We start from the raw sequence: 12,711 nt of genomic DNA, 5'->3' as shown, positions 1-12,711 counted from the left end.
TTTATTTTACATCTTACTTTTTTTTTGTTTTGACCATGTCACTGAGTAAAATGCTAATGACACATCTACAGGCCACAATGTGGATTTGTATATGAGTAACAGTAGAAGAAGGAATATATAATACTTTCTTATTGTTTGTAAAGTGTAATAAAATAATTAGAACAGCAAATTACACATTTCTTAGCTGATTATTGATACGCTGCCTACCTTACACACCGACTAAAAGACCTGGGTTTTTACCAGGGCAAGCCTCAACGTCCTGGGGCGAGGCTCAGTGGGAATGGGTCCAGGGGCATCTAATCGGGCCGCGTGACCCGGGAATTAGACCCGGGTCTCAAAGGGTTATTCCCAGGTCCGACCCAGGTAGCTGCCAGTGTGAATGGTGAGACCCGGGTCTCACTGAACACCATTGTAAAGTTAAAAAGACACAAGTAAAAAAAAAAAAGAAAAAACTCACCACCACAAAAGGAGCCAATCAGAGCTCCTCTTGTGATGTTGCCAGGGAGTCCCAGGCAGTTCCGTGTTCAGCGTAAACACTGTCTACCCGGGAATTTGCTAGGGTGGGAGGCTCTGTCCCCATGCAATATCCCGGGTTCCTATACAAAGGACATTGCAGGGGCGACAATCTGAAAGGGGTAAGGGGTATAAGTTTACTGACCTTTACAATCTACAGTCATTATGATGGACAGCTTGAGCACATGCATACTGCAAACACTATGAATGTATTATACCATTTATATTATTCTGCTTTAAAGTGTGTAATGCATATATGTTATAGTGTATGTGCGTTAATATGGGGTTTCTGAATGTGGATTTAAGCCATGGTCTTAAATCTCAAATTAGTGTCTATTAATATTTTGAGACATATAGCGGGAAGAAACGAAAGCAGCAAAATAACAAAATACTTTACACTCATTTTTTGTGTGGGCAAGTGAAGTTCAAATAACTAATGTAAATTGCCCTTAGTCTGTGTGTGTGTTAGGGAATTTAGACTAAGCTCCAATGGGGCAGGGACAGATGTGAGTGAGTTCTCTGTACTGCACTGCGGAATTAGTGGCGCTATATAAATAGATGATTGTGTACCATGAGCAGTGTTCAATACACACATATAGGCAGCACTACTGTGACAGCCTTTAGTCGATCTATATAATTGGATGTATTTTAATCTAAGGATGATCCAAGGACATTACAAACAAGAGAAAACTATCTAAAGCTTTAGAATTTCAGAATTGTAATAGTCCTGATATCAACGCTTATATTCTCAATTACCTACCTGCAGCAGTACTAGTACAATGCTAACACTGACTGTGGGCACCGGGTGGAAGATTGGCCGGATATCAGCGTGAAGTTTCTGCGAAGGCAGGAGAGGGGCGTCCAGGAAACAGTCTTCATCTGCACTCTGGGTCAGCTCTCCAGAACTCTGCATAAAACAAAATACAAATAGTTTAGTCACTCACTGTCCACTTAGCATTTCACTTTGTGCCACAGAATCACATAGGTACACCAATTGTCATCACCACATACACTGGAAAGAACGAATCTGGTGTTACGGTGGCCTTTCTGTACCTCAGTTACTATATTGGTAAAAAAAAAAAGAATGTACTGTATAAAGTGACAAACTGAGGTTCATAGACAGGCTGTGTGCTCCTCCAGAGTAATTATCGTTGCAATTTTTAATAAACACATTTCATTCATATGCCAACATTTTGATTTTCTCAGCCATGCAGTAGATATTTATGAAAAATACTCTACTAAATGACCCCCAAAAAATAATTGGACAGATCTACAGAGCGTACAGCACAAACGAAGGAAGAAAGGTAGACACAGGCAGAAACATCACGCATGAGAGAGATACCAGTTTGTGCTGCAAAAGGGTGTATACACCTCAGTTATGTCAGGTGTATAATTAGTCACAGGCTACATAGAGTTTAGTATACAGAATTAGCCAACATGTGACTATGGGCAGAGAGCAGCTTCACCACGATTAGCAAACTTCAGAATTAGTGCAAAGTAAATTCATTTTTAACATGACAGACAATATACGTAGTGCAGTGATAATGATATATTCCATACTTGCCAACATTTTAGATTTGACTTCCGGGAGCCAGCCGGAGGAGGTGTAATGACGCAAAACGAGTCATTTTGCAGCGGCGTTTAAACCGAATTCTGCCCACTTCGCTAGGAAGTGGGCAGATCAGGGAGATTGACACACTCTCCCGGGAGTCCGGGAGACTCTCGCGAAATGCGGGAGTCTCCCGGACATTCCGGGAGAGTTGGCAAGTATGATATATTCATAAAAAAATTAATCCATATTATTAAAATTTTAAATTGACAAAACAACTTCTTAATAAAAGGAAGCATAAATAGTCAACTCCCCATCTAACAAAAAGTCAAACATCCCCAATTTCAAGTAAAATGGAGAAAACACGCACACAAACAAAGCAGTTTTCAATTGACCACATTGTATAAATTAGTTAGTCCAGTTTGCTCTAGCATGTAAAATGTCTAGAAATGGTGAACTCCCATAAAAAGCTGTACAGTAAATTAAAATGTTAACTTGAGAAAAACGTGTTCCTTATGTGAATATATACACCGATCAACCACAATATTAAAACTACTCAGTGAAGTGAATAACATTATTTCATTACAATGGCAGCTGTCAAGGGTGGGATATATTAGGCTGCAAGTGAACAGTCCATTCTTGAAGTTCATGTGTTGAAAGCAGGAAAATTGTAAGTATTTGAGAGATTTTGACAAAGGCCAAATTGTGATGGCTTGACCACTGGGTCAGAACATCTTCAAAACGGCAGATCTTCTGGGGTGTTCCTAGTATGCAGTGGTTAGTAACGATCAAAAGTGGTCCAAGGAAAGAGAGTCATGGGCGCCCAAGGCTCATCAATACGCGTAGGGAAGAGATGTCACCAGAATGCACTATGGGAAAAGGGCAAGCCGGCGGAGGCGGTGTGATGCTCTTTACGATGTTCTGCTGGGAAATAATGGGTCTTCTCATTCATGTGGATGTTACTTTGACACAGAATACCTACCTAAACATTGTTGCAGACCAAGTACCCCCCTTTACGGCAACAGAATTCCCTGCTAGCTGGATACTGCGCCCTGCCACACTAAAGACTGTTCTGGTTTGAGGAGTATGACGAAGAGTTGAAGGTATTGACTTGGCCTCCAAATTCCCCAGATATCAATCCAATCGAGCATCTGTGGGATGTGCTGGAAAAACAATTCAGAGCAATGGACGCCTCACCTCGCAACTTACAGGATTTAAAGGATCTGCTGCCAACGTCTTGGTGCCAGATACCACTAGACACCTTCAGAGGTCTTGTGAAGTCCATGCCTTGACAGGTCAGAGTTGTTTTGGCAGCACAAAGTGCCTACACAATATTAAGCAGATGGTTTTAATTGTGTGGCCATCTTCAGCGTAAAGAAGACTTCCTGGAAGTGATGATATGGCCCCTATAAAGTCCTAATCTCAACATCATCGAGTCTGTCTGGGATTACATGAATAGACAGAAGGATTTGCGCAAGCCTACATCCACAGAAAATCTGTAAATAGTTCTTAAAGATGTTTTGAACAACCTCCCTGCTGAGTTCCTTCAAAAATTGTGTGCAAGTGTACCTAGCCTAGAAGAATTGATGCTGTTTTGAAAAGGGTGGTCACACAAAATATTGATTTGATTTAGATTTATTTTTTTGTTCATTCACTTAGCATTTTGTGAATTGATAAAAATTAAACTCTTAATACTTCTATTTTTGAAAGCATCCTTACTTTGCAGCATTTTTATTCCACACCTGCCTAAAAATTTTGCACAGTATTGTAGGGGTAGGAAATAAAACTCGGGTGAGGGAACAAAATAAAATAAGACTATTTGTCTACAAGGTCTAAAGTTCAGAAATGATTCATGCTGCACACCGTTGAATCATTCCCACTGGGTGCATAAATACGTGAGGGGGGGGGGGTGTAAATGTATATTAGAGCTCGTCTGTTTACACAAGTTCAGTTTTAATATCAGATAGAAAGGAATACTTCTTGGGGTTAATGGGCTGCTACTAAATTCACCTTAGTGTGTGTCTTAGGGAATTTAGACTGTAAGCTCTAATGGGACAGGGACTGATGTGAGCGAGTTCTCTGTAATAGCTGATGATCTCTAGTGAAAGCTACTCACAGACCATGGTTGATAAAGAATACAATTTTGTTCTAAAACTTGACTATTTTTTGACATGACCAAATGTTATGGAAAAGGCAGGGGTGGTTTTACATTTTGTCCAAAATCCAGATTCTCCTTCTACATAATGCTCCCATTGGGACTGGGATATATAAGCTCCATTTACTAAATTTAGGTGGATCTCTTGCAATCTGGTTGAGTGCCACCACTTCATTATTTTATCCAAATATTTATACAAGTCTACTGGTGAAGACCATTCCAGAGAGTCTGTGATCCATGTAGGGTAGATTTTCTGCCAAAGCTTCGGGTTATCAAAGTAAATAAAGTCATTATATAAAAATGTAATTATATACTTACTACTTTTAGGAAAATGGAGCAGATAAAGTAAGCTGGAGAAAGTAAGGTTAACTTACCATTTGTAATTAACAGTATATAATCGCAGAATTGTAGCTACATAAAGAATTGGGAGTTGCTGAGGATTTTTGATTTAAGCTTTTGAAAAGAGTAAAACATGTCTTCTGTGTCAAAGAAATCTCTAATTCAGCGGTTCCCAAAGTGTGCGCGCGGCTCCCTGGGGTGCCACAGCGCTGTCACAGGGGTGCCGCGATCGCCCTAGCAATAAAAAGAAAAGAGAAAAAAAACAAAACTTACCAATCATCCAGCACCGGATCCTCCTCCTCACTGACTGCCGGGCGTGACGTCATCACGTCCATCAGCCTCAGTGAGGAGCAGCAGCAGAGAGGACGTCAGGAAAGAAGGTAAGTAAAGGAAAGTGGAGGGGGACAGAGAGAGACGCTCAAGAAGGGGGACAGAGAGAGATGCTCAAGGAGGGGGACAGAGAGAGATGGAGAAGAGGGGAACAAAATAATATGGTGAAGGGGCACAATGTGAAGGTGAAGGGGCCTAAATACATCTTACGTCATTTTGACTCAACTACTTAAAAAACGGGACTACCCGGTAATTATTTTGGCTTAGGGGTGCCTTGGAAAGATTATGGTGACCCTAAGGGTGCCTTGAACTGAGAAAGTTTGGGAACCACTGCTCTAATTAATAATATACCTTTAGCCCTTCTTGATAGATATGACTCATTTTATAAACCCAGAGCAAATGCAGCACTGTGCCAAATCTTGGTTTTCTTTTGTAATCAAATGAGGGTATTTTAATTTCTTTGTTATGTTTGTACAAGTTTTGTAAGTATTTTTGAAGTGGATGTTTTCAGTAATGGAGTCTGGAATTTGGGCGTTGGAAAGGAAGAGAAGAGCTGCTAGCAGACAGTCTATCTAACATACACCGGCTGAAATTTGACAGTTCTCCTTATTGTTGCATTTGTCCTCCCGGACTAGCCAGGGTCCTGGGAGGTGGCATCTGTTCCAGTTTCCTCCCCTCCTCCCTCATTATTAACCTTTAATTCTCACCTTCATTCCACACAGGCATTTTCTCAAACCTTTTGTACCTGTTGATCGCTATAGCATGTTCACGATCTTTGGTATAATTGCTGTGTTGACTGTCCTGTGCTGAAATGTCACCTTTTGTACAAAAATAAATTTGTTAAAACAAAAAAAAAAAAATATGTGGACACCTGAACATTACATCCATGTGTGTTTGTTGAATATCTCGTTTCAAAATCATGGGCATCAATAAGTTGAACCTCGCCCGTTCCTGCAATAACAGCCTCCACTCTTCTGGGGAGGCTTTCCACTACAGTTTAGAACATGACAAGTGGGATTTGCATCCATTCAACAACAGGAACATTACTGAGATTGAGCACTGATACAGGCTCACATTCGGCGTTCCAATTTGTCCCAAAGGTGTTCGATGGGATGGAGGTCAGGGCTCTTCTTCCACACCAAAACTCAGGAACCCACTTTTTGATGGACCTCTCTTTGTAGAGAGATATGGGCACATAGTCATGCTGAAACAGGAAAGGGCTTTCCTTAAACAGTTGCCACACAATTGGAACACTCTTCTCTAGAATGTCATTGTATGCTGTAACATTAAGATTTAACTTTTTTTAACTAAGGGACACAGGCCAAACTATAATAAACAGCCCCAGACCATTATTCCTCCTCCACTAAACTTTACAGTTGGCAGTACGTACTCTGGCAGGAAGCGGTCTCCAGGCATCTGCCAAACCCTGTCAAATGGTGAAGTGTGAATCACTACTCAAGAGAACACGTTTCCATTGCTCCAGAGTCCAATGAAAGTGTGCTTTACACCACTCTAGATGACGTTTGGCTTTTTGCCTGGCGATGAGGCTTGTGTGCTGCTTCTTGGCCCAGTCCCCAAAGCTGCCAACCTACAGTTCTTGTGCTGATGTTGCTTCCAGAGGAAGTTTGGACCCCGATGGTGAGTGTTGCAACCGAGGACAGATTATTTTTATGTGCAACGCACTTTAAAGCATTCAGAGGTACCGTTCTGTGTGCTTGTATAGCCTCCTGTTTCACAGCTGAGCTGTTGTTGCACCTAGGCATTACTTCTTCATAATTACAGCACCTGCCGTTGACTGGAACAGCTCTAGCAGGGAATACATTTGATTAAATTACTTGTTGGAATAATTGCATCCAAAGACAATGCCACTTTTTATCCAAAGGCACTGCTATACTTTCAATGGATTGTGTTCACTTTATCCTTGTGTTTTCAGTCTGTAGTAGGCAATGCTGGTCCAGCTACTAATCAATTACATTTATCCAAGTTACCGCTTTCTATGCCATGGTTGAGTTAACAGTTTCTGTGCAGAGCAGGGGTTTGGACTCAGGCTTCAATATCGGGAGTGGTCTCTGAGCTGACACTAATTATTATCATCATAGGTACTGTATTCCACTCACTGTTACTTCTACTCCAAGTTTAACCAACACCATAATGTGTACTTGCGCTTTCGGGCTCTGGCCAAGTGGCTCCAGCATCGGACTTCAGGGTATTCGTGAGAGTGTAGAGCAGCGTTTCTCAAACTCAGTCCTCAGGACCTCTAACAGTCCATGCCATGTATAGGAGGAGCATATTTACGTAATGACACACAATTGGGCTTACACATTTGGCATTGCTAGACAAGGAAAAGCTATGGAGGGGAAATATGTGGAAATTAAACAGACAGCAAAGTGACAAATACCACGTTGCTAGGTCAGATAGTAAAAGTGATAAAAAGGTTGAGGAGCGCTGCTCCAAAAAATGGGGCACTGGGCCAGTACCTATGTTAGTACCTAGAGCCTTTAGTGTAGTAGCACTGTAATAAGGTGTTTTAGCAATTGAAAACTTAACATTAGTACATGACATGGGGTTGTAAATATATATAGATTCATGACAGCCTTAATGTCAGGTAAAGGACCTGGGGGTAAATGAATAGCGGATTTGTCAAATTGCAGATTTTAAATTTTTATGTCCATATTTAAAACACCAGTTTATTAAAGGCAAACCTCCAGCCCCTACTGCTTTCATCTACTGGAAATACCATTTAAGTATTTAATTTAATAAGTGACTAGGAAGGAGTTAATTATTCAAATTATTTGTTATTACTTCTGCAAAGTCTCATGACTACAAAGTTATTCAGATTTTTCACAATATCTTTGGTTCGCCTTTAGCATCAGATGTCATGTTTAAACACTTAAAAGCATGGAGGTTGATAAAACTGATCATGTTCCACTCCAAAAGATACTGGAATTAAATCACTGATGTCCCCCTTGCTTTCTGTTACAAAGACTGCACTTAGGGGAGAATTCAATTGGGCGCGTTACTGCAAAAAGTAACGCTGCCTGCGCACTATTACCGTAATAACGGTAATAGTGCGCTTAAATACAGTTTTTACGGTAGTTTCAATGGCAGCATTTTGCTCGCAGCTCCCCGAGCCGGGTTAATATTACCGCAATAACGGTAATGGGTTTTATGCGGCGGTACTTCAGAGGGGAATTGAATACCCCCTTAGACAGATTCCGTCCTTCCTTTAGTATATGTTGCAGGCATATGTGGCAACACTTTCACCACAGCTTCCCCTCCTCTCCCGACTAGCAAGTAGAGCTGGAAGGGCCAATGTACAGGGAGGATGGCTCTAAACACACACACAAAGGGGCATATTCAATTGTTAAAAAGTCCTGCGGCGTTAAAACTATTAGGGGGGTATTCAATTGTTTCTTTTAACGCGCTAAAACCAAAAAAAACGAGCACTCTAAAAATATTACCGTTAATACGGTAATTACTCGCTAAATTTCATCTTGCAGCTCCCTGAGCAGCGAGCTGAAATTCAGCCCGCTGGCAGCGAGTAAGTACCGTATTAACTGTTTACGCGCGTAAAATTAACGTATAATATGAAGTTTTTTTCGAGCGCTCGTTTTTTTTTGTTTTAGCGCGTTAAAAGAAACAATTGAATACCCCCCTTACAGTTAATACGGTAAAATCTAGCTGGATTTCAGCTCGCGGCTCAGGGAGCTTCGAGCTGAAATCCAGCGAGTAAATTACCGTATTAACTGTTTTTCCACGCACGATTACCGTAATTGTGCACGGACCGCAGGATTTTCTGCGTTTCCACCGACAATTGAATACGCCCCAAAGAATAGTAGAAATGATGCATTAAAAAGGACACATTTAGATCTATTTAAGAGCACAAGTTTAGCCTTTACCTGAGAGAATAATATGTAGCATTCAGCCATATTATTTAGCCTACAATGTTGCAAAATTATTAACTTGCAATCTACATGCTCCCCACTAGGGGTCAGCATTCCATTGAACATCCTATTTAGCACAAGTTAACCAACTTTGCTCTGTTAAAAAAAAAAAAGAAAAAAAAAAAAAAGATAAAAATTGACTTAATTTACTTTAATAATTAGAAAAAAAAACACTTAAAAGTGCAGATTTATACATGGAATGGTCACTTCCGCGTGTCTCACTAAAATTTGAGCATCTAACCTTAATATGCAAACTTTTTTTATTTTTAATTGAATCAATAATCAGTTAAGTTATAACATTATATAAAATAAAAAAGACCAAAAGAACACATTTATTTTTTTTTGCAATGAAGTTGAGGAACTATTGTAGTTTTAGAACCTATACTAAACTTGGCTCGAGTTATTTCATCAGCAAAATCTATAATGTTATTTCTGCACTGCAGAGACCTTTGCAAATAGTAATCTTGCTTGGTTTGCCAAATCCAGAGTGGACCGCCTAAACTAGTTTACACTTCCAATGTTTTTAATATGCAGTTAGCCATTAACCTGGGTGATGCTATTGTACAGCACCTAGGGGTCAATTTATTAAAACAGTGCGGTGACAATCATTCTGCATTGCTGCATGCTGGGGTTGCTGTGGGAACTCTGGCGAAGTCTCCCCCCTCCAACACAAATTCTTCTTACTAACGTGTATGTGCATAGCACTTCCGCAGGTGAGGGATCCAGTGACTCTGGAGAGGCCTCAGCAGGATCCCATAGATAATGACAGATTATCTCAGGATGGCGTTGTGTTACCTTGCTGTGAAAAGCAGAGCTTTTCAAATCTTAATGAATTGCAGAACTTCGCAGTACCCATATTAATATATGGGGACTGCATTAAGAAATATTAAATGGTTTATGGCGGAAAAATCTGCCACCTTCATAAAGTTGTGTGATGGCCATTTTATGGAGAAAATTGTTGTTTAATAAACAGACCTCCTACACTCATACACACTTGTATATGTACAATTTATATTCCATTGACCGCACAAGACATAAAATCTTCATTGTAACCCACACAAAAGGGTTAGAGACACCAAATTCTCCACACCTGCCTCTGACATGTGTCTTTTACAGGATTCCAATCAAGTGAATTTAGGGGTACATCAGAAACCTCAAATGCGGGGTTGGCTCCATCCTAAAAAAAATGCAATCTGATTAAATTTGGAGGATGAAAATCCAGATTGGTAATGATTAGTTATGACTTGTGTGTTTCATTATCTTGAAGTGTAGGTTTCCAGGTTCTATTGCAATCCAACATTTGATTCTGCCACACCCCTGAGCAATCATAATTGGGTAGAGGCCTGCAAAGACAGATGGATATGCAGAGGCAGAAGTACCCACATTAAAGCAAAAATTATTCCCCATATTAGTTGCACTAACACTAGCGGTGCTAGGATGTGCATTCTCAATGCATTGAGCAGGATTCCAATCTGTTCAATTATAAAGCCCTGTTTAGTGCATTAAAGACACATGAAAAGTATTTTTGAAACAAGTACTTTTTTTGCGGTTTTGGCATTCTGAACAGGACCACATTTTGTTGCATATCGCAAGTCTGGGTAATATACCTATCTGTGTAACAATGTTCACATAGCCCACTTGTTTTAGTCAATGACCCAGGTGGCCCAAATAACAGAGTACCAAAGAACTTCATGCTAATGAGTTAAGTCATCTGGCAATATGGATTTCCGCAGACATAATAGCACTGACCTTGAACATTATACTAGTGATGCCACCCCCTACACACACAGAAAATATAGCATTAGTGCATATTATATTGATTTAAGGAGTGTAGTTTAGTTTACAAGGCACAGTGCTACTCAAATGTGGAAGGGGCTCATGACTTGGATCATCTCCCAGGTCACAATGCAGTCTTAATTCACAGCTGGATCATGGGGAACTGGTTGGCAGAAACATCGCCAATTTAAACCATCAATCAAAATAACTCTTCTAATCCTCTGCTGCACCCCCCCCTCCCCCATCACCAATTACTGTCCAATGCACCATATACACAGTGCTCTATATCAGTGTATATACGCTGCATTTCACCATACACAGTGCTCAGTAATACACCCAGTCCACCAGTGATGGGCAACAGGTAACCCTACAGCCGCATGCAGTCCACTGAGCCTTCACCTTCGGCCCCCAGCTCCTGTTTGCTATAGATTGTAACACTTGTTTAAAATGCCTGCTTATATGTCATTGCAGGCAGATGTCTGTTTCTTTCATTAAATGTATTGTTTTAAGTTATTACCGAAATTATGGGTAATGTGCAGCACTTTTGAAGGTTAGATAGCCGCAAAATGCAGCCCCCGAACTGTGTTAGATTTATCACCGCTGCTATACAAAGGTCTCTGTATGTTATCAGACACATTGTACTTGTAAACACAGACAGTTCTCTGCATCAGCACATTCTCCTGCCTTAAAGACACAGTACCATGACTGTAAAAAGTCTATTATATGCCTTTTATAAAGAGTTGTCTATAGCGAACTGGTTATCTTTTGCATAGAATGTGTCATACATGCCGAGACGGTCCTAAAAATTGTATACTGGAGAGGAGCGGGGGGGGGGGGGGGTTGGTCTTGGGTGGCACTATGGTTTTTGTCCACCACTCTCAGTATGAACATTCATTTGTGACAGTCATGCATAAAACATGTGTGCACAAAAGTAGAAGAAGAAAAAAAACAAAAAAAAAAAACGAGGGTTCTATGGGAGAGGTTGCAGGCATTCCTTTCTCCCCAGGATTTACTATTGTAGCAATAGCTACATTATAATTAGTAAACTATTACAACAAGCTGGCAGTAACTAGAGATTACATCCACATCTCACATGTTTAGCGACATGTTCTAAACAGTTTTACAAAAATTAAATCTGTACCTTGGTTATGACATGTGATACAATTCAATTTACACCACAAAATTGGTAATTAACATTAATTTAATCAAGCATAATAGGGTAGGGGTGCATGCGTAAGTTCTCATAACCTAGGGCCGTGAGCTGGACAGAGTCCTCCAAAAAGTTTTTGGTGACCCACCACTGTCTCTAACAATTTAATAGTCGTCGTTACAATACAACGATACAATTTCCAGCCCACAAGAACCTATAACATGAGTGGGCATTGTCCATGTACATTCTTTTACAGCACTATCCTAGCTCGTTGTCAGATTGGTTTACCTAAATCACTGACAATTTGTATTCTTAAGTAACCAACATATTGTGGAGTGCATTAATAGACTACTTCTCCACAATACCCATTAGCTGGACTAAATCTGGTAAGGCACAAAATGTTATGTGATAACTAAAGAATAGAGGCAATAGTATAATAATTATAGAAAAGATAAGTGCAGACGTAAAAACCAACCGTGGGGCAAGACGGTGGCTAAGTGGTTAGCACTTCTGCCTCACAGAACTGGGGTCATGAGTTTAATTCCCGACCATGGCCTTATCTGTGTGGAGTTTGTATGTTCTCCCCGTGTTTGCGTGGGTTTCCTCCGGGTGCTCCGGTTTCCTCTCACACTCCAAAAACATGCTAGTTGGTTAATTGGATGCCATTAAATTGACCCTAGTGTCTCTCTATGTCTGTCTATGTTTGTGTGTTAGGAAATTTAGATTGTAAGCTCCAATGGGGCAGGGAATGTGAAGGAGTTCTCTGTACTATGCTGTGGAATTAGTGGCGCTATATAAATAAATGGTGATGATGATGAAGGTAAGGAAGACCCTGTTTGCGAGAGCTTGCAGTCCAATGGCAAAACTGAGATAAGATGACCAAATGTGACACAGTGGGTAGGAGGTGGGAGCAGGGTAGGCTCTAGTAACAATTTTACACTTCAGTCTTTCCCCA

At 40.5% G+C, this 12,711-nt stretch overlaps 1 protein-coding gene across 1 annotated transcript in view; it reads right to left on the bottom strand.

Moving 5' to 3' along the window:
• Positions 1-12,711, bottom strand: part of TMEM192 (transmembrane protein 192) — a 55,015-nt gene that overhangs the window by 39,350 nt on the left and 2,954 nt on the right. The window contains exon 2 of the mRNA XM_075197999.1: positions 1,274-1,420. Within this exon, the coding sequence (XP_075054100.1) occupies positions 1,274-1,420 (147 nt within the window). The remainder of the gene's footprint in view (positions 1-1,273; positions 1,421-12,711) is intronic.

Source organism: Mixophyes fleayi, chromosome 1 (genome assembly GCF_038048845.1).
Source record: "Mixophyes fleayi isolate aMixFle1 chromosome 1, aMixFle1.hap1, whole genome shotgun sequence".
Classification (NCBI taxonomy): Eukaryota; Metazoa; Chordata; class Amphibia; order Anura; family Limnodynastidae; genus Mixophyes; species Mixophyes fleayi.
The sequence above is the reverse complement of the archived record's forward strand: the minus strand, read 5'-3'. Positions and strand labels throughout refer to the sequence as shown.